Here is a 4,850-nt window from a genome sequence, read left to right on the forward strand (position 1 = left end):
CAGAGGAAAAAGGATTCAGGAATAGGAGGAGAGTATGGATTTTTCCAAACATGATGTCTTTCTCATGCAAGGGACGCTCCTGGCAACATGTCAAAGTACATGAGGCGGCCCCACCATCTAGATACAGGCACTTTGAGAAGCGGCGACTGCACGCCTTTGTTTAAGGAAGCTGTCTATGACTGTGCAGCCGCGCTCGCTGACTGATCTCGTGCAATTTTTGCCACGGGTAAAATCAACGTCTCAGGAACCCACAGGAAGGAAAGGGACACAATTTCCTGGATCGCTCTTTTAGTTCACAATTAGAAGAGATCATGGGGACCCTTCTGAAGTTTTCCTTTGGGTCCAGGCAGAATGAGACATTTTTGATATATTTGAGCAGCACCCACATTTGATTCATTGCTTAAGCTGGGTTGCTCTTCTCAAAAATCTGAGCACCCACAGAACAAGTTGGGGTGTTACAAATTCTTTAAAGATCCATCAACACATCACAAAGTTGCTAACACAAATTGGGAATATATAAAACATAGTAAGACCCATTTGCAAAGCATGGTGACAGTGGAAAGAAGTAAAGAAGTAAAGCCTCAGGGAGCTTCAGGCACAGCTCCCTGAAGTCTTCCACCAACATGTGTATATACTGACAACCAAATGCACATACATTGGCATTGTAGCCATGTTATAAAGAAATGCCCACTAGCATTTTCAAAATAATAATAAAGATAATGATGGTAACTGTGTTAGGACAGGATCTCTAGAAGCGCAAAACCAGTGATACTGGTATGTGTTGTCTGTAGAAATAGATTTATATCAAGAACTGGCTCACTAATAGGTGAGTCCAGTCCAGCTCAGGTCGGGCTTCTGATTCATGGAAGCTGATGAGCAGGAAGCAGAGAGCAGCAGGGAGCACAGGCTGGTGGCTCCAGAAGACTATGGTAGTAGAATAAATCCACCGCCAGGAGTGCAACGACAGCTGCTGGGATCAGCAGGTGATTCAACAGGAGATGAGGAACCAGATATAAGAACCAGCTCCAACAGAAAGCAAAGGACCAAAGAGGATTCAACTCCCCTCAGTCTCTCTTCAACTCTGCTGTCTCCCTCTCTTATACAGAGAGACTTATGACAGACACTAAGGAGGTGTCATCAGGCTGCCACCCAATTGATAGGTTGTGCTCTGCCACTACCCTGACCCAAGAGTTGACATATCTCTAACCACCACAGTAACCCAATACACCACTGACCATGTCCCTCAGTCTCTCTCTGACCTGCCTTCCCCCCCTACTTCGGCATCCCTCTCTCTTGCCTTGGCTGCCTTCCCTAACTTGAAAGGGAGGAGTGGTTGGGGTGACAGAGCGGTGTAGAGTTCTGCTGCTAACTTTTCGGTCAGTGGCTGACTCCACTAGCTGCGCGGTGGGAGAGAGGCGTGGCAGTCTGCTTCTGTGAAGGTTGCATGCTTGGAGATCCTGTGGAGCAGAGTGGACTCTGCCACACAAAGGGTCACCAGGACTCCGAATGGACGGACACTAACTATCATCACCTGCTCATACTGCTCCCCATTTCTATGTATCTTTGCACAGCAAGGAGGCCTGACGGCACAGTGGCTAAATGCTCAGCTGCTAACCCAAGAATCAGGAGTCCTTTGGATTCATAAATATCGCTGTGGGAACCCAGTGGGGCAGTTTTCCTGTCTCATAGGGCAGCCTCCAAAGAGACTCGACAGAAACAGGCTCACTTGAAAAGCACACCAGAAAACAGTAGTGAAAACTAGACTCCGAATGTCCAAGACTCCTGCTCATTTGCAAATGTCATTTTCTCAGTAATACCTTCCCTGATGAGTCTCAGACAGAGTTGCCACAGTCCAGGGGTGCTCACACTTTTTCAGCATGCGAGCCACTTATAAAATGATCGAGGCAAAATGGTCTGCCAACTCCAAAAATGCAAAACACATATTTATTTATTACATTTACTCATAAGTGCATTGAGAATTCTTCATATGTACAATGTGTGTTTATGTACCTTGCGTAATCGCATGAGTCCATATTGTACAACACAACACAATGAACTATCTACATTTTTTTGTCATTACCTGAGTTTACTCTGATGACTTGCACTGAATGGAATGAGCCAGGGATGCATAGTCCGGACAGGAGCTGCTGACAGCCAGTGTCAAGCACACTTCCAAATGATCATCAGCCATGGTGGAACGGCTCTTGGACTTCATGATCTTTATGTGGGAAAAGGCTGACTCACGTAAACAAGTACAGCCGAATAATGCAGTCAAGGAGGTAGCACATGTTCTCATGTTTGGGTACTTTCCCTCTGCGAGTAAGTTCCAGAACTGTTCATGCTCTCTGAACTTGAACTGAATGTCGGCTTGTAGTGTCAAAATCTCCCATTCCGTATGAAAGTGATATATTTTTGTCTTCTTATTTGGTCCAGCTCCCCCACTCATTTTAATAGCCTTTCTTATGTTTAAGAGAAAAAAATCCAAGGTCTAAAAATCATTGATACCTTAGCTTGTGCGGTTTGCTGCACTTAGTGCAGTTGTTTGCGCATGCATTTGATACCTAAGATTGCTTCTGATTGGCTGTGCTGTATATCAATTAAATGACAGGATTGATGATAGGCTTACTTCTATTTTTTTTTAATGCCATGCGATCTACCCACACTACATTTGCAATCGACTACATATCGCAATCGACATATTGAGCACCCCGCCCCAGTCACTACGGGGCTTTCCAGGGCATTTCGTATTTTCAAACCTTCTGGTGTGATCCCTCGTGGATGGCCCGTTTTCTTCAATGGCATATGAGCACCTTGAGAGCAAGGAGCTGGTCTGTCCTGTGAACCCACGGCCAGGAGAGGTGCTTGCTCCTAGGAGAGACTCAGTAAGTAAGTGTTGACTAACGAATACCCTGAATTCTATAAATCCAAAAGCATGCCTGTTGTCGATGAGTCTATGTAAGCTCATAATGGGCCCAAATGCTCGAGAGTTGGGCTGAGCTCCTTCCTAGTTCTTGGTAATCTTGGCTGTAATCGTTGTGGGAGCAGACAGACAGGCTTTTCTTCCACAGCCAGAGACCTAGGTTAAAAAAGAAAGGAGTTGGCAGGTAAAGTGACAAGGTTTGGAACTGGAAGGATCCTGAGAGTGAGTTATTTGGTTACCTGGGGTCCTTGGAAGGAATTTTCAAAAGAGACCCAGCAGGCAATCAGCACAGTGTCTCTCGAGTGTACAGTGGCTTAGGCACTGGGCTGCTAACTGAAAGATCAGTAGTTCAAACCCACCAGCCGCTCCCAGATGAAAGCTGAGGCTATCGATGCCCATCGAGATTTACCGTCTCCGAAACCCTGTGTGGGGTCTCTGGGAGTCGGAATCAATTAAAGGGTGGTGGGTGGCTTGGTTTGGGGGAAGTACTAGGGGGCCAGAGGAGCGCAGCCCTGCGGACTCGGCAGTAGAGCCTCACGTTCCATAGAGAGACCTGGGCTCCGTGCCTCACGCACAGCCGCCACCTGTGCTTCTGCTCTGACGCTGAACAGGTTTCAAAGGAGCTTGCAGACTTCGACGAGGAAGAAAGACCTGGCAATCTATTTCTGTCCATGGGTCAGTGAAGACCCTCCTAAGCAGCGTGGCCTGAAACTGCCCAGAGGTTTGGCCTCAGAGCTGGGCCCCAGCCGCCCCGGCAGCTCACACCGCCAAACCCTCGATCAAGTATAATTTTATGATGCTAACACGCGCCAGAAAAATGACCTGACCTCCGTGATTGGACAGTGTGCTTCCCAGCCTAGCACAAGGTTCTGTTTTCTCTGACCTCACTCTGATCCCCAGAAATACAATCCTAGTCTAAGGCCTGAGAGTTGGGTTCCCCACCTGGATGAAGCGCCCCACCGGATTGGCCTTCGCGTCCTGCGTTCACCCTGTTGGCTGTGAAGACCTCGGAGAGATCAAGGAGCAGGGATGCCCTGACGCTTTGTGGGCCTCCTTTCGCGGCTCCTCTGGGAGGCTCGCCTCATGCCTCCGCACAGATAAGTAGTAAAATGCCCTGTTCTGCCTGCAAATTAAGGCCCTTGTAAGTAATCAGGGAACACCAAGTTTAGCTCGCCGTGGATTTTCCATCCTGAGCGTCATTAGAGGAAACGAAAGCACACATTACAGGTCTGCATAATGAACAAGCCTCAAGTTAGGCTTGCCGCGATAGGGCCATCAGTCATCGTGCAGATTAATTATTTAGGAAAGCACTTTTTACGGCGAGTTTTCATTTGAGTGTTGCCCCTTGATGTATGTGTGTAAAAATGACGAATCCATCGGACATTGCTATTGTACTTGTGCATCGATCACCATCAGGCCTTTCCCCCCTTCATAATTGGTTTATTAATTATAGCATCTTAATGATCTGTTTAAAATAAATAAACCATTTACACCATTTCAAAGGTATTTTGTGAGGCTCAGCTGATATTAAAATAGCACCAGCCTTATGTGCTTTTTCAGCAAGTGACCTAATTAGTTAATAAAGTAATTGAATATTAAAAAGGATGTTGCAAGTGATTAAAATTTAAGAGCCTTCAGAATGTTATTAAAGCTATAAATCATACATCACTGTTTTAATTTGCATAGCTACAGAATTGCTAATGGTCCCACGTGCACACAGGGCTTGACAATTAGTCCTTTAACAAAATGTTGGTGATGTTGAGGTACCAACTTCTCCCAACCTCTTTTGATAGCTACATAGAAACCCGCTTTTGCCAAATTAAATACCTAACCGTAGAGATGGTGGTTTGTCCCTCTGACAGGTACTTCCTTTCAACCAATACCCAGGAAGACTAGTGTGTCCAAGCACTGAGCTGGGTGTGTGTGTGTG

The 4,850-nt window shown here is 46.4% G+C and overlaps 1 protein-coding gene across 1 annotated transcript in view; it reads right to left on the minus strand.

Moving 5' to 3' along the window:
- Positions 1-2,947: 2,947 nt before the first annotated feature.
- Positions 2,948-4,850, minus strand: part of LSM11 (LSM11, U7 small nuclear RNA associated) — a 29,813-nt gene continuing 27,910 nt past the window's right edge. Inside the window, exon 5 of the mRNA XM_045284903.1 lies at positions 2,948-3,076. Within this exon, the coding sequence (XP_045140838.1) occupies positions 2,962-3,076 (115 nt within the window). The 3' untranslated portion in view covers positions 2,948-2,961. The remainder of the gene's footprint in view (positions 3,077-4,850) is intronic.

The sequence above is a fragment of the Echinops telfairi genome, unplaced genomic scaffold, assembly GCF_000313985.2.
Source record: "Echinops telfairi isolate 266 unplaced genomic scaffold, ASM31398v2 ScPeMD7_7469;HRSCAF=8507_0, whole genome shotgun sequence".
NCBI classification, from domain to species: domain Eukaryota; kingdom Metazoa; phylum Chordata; class Mammalia; order Afrosoricida; family Tenrecidae; genus Echinops; species Echinops telfairi.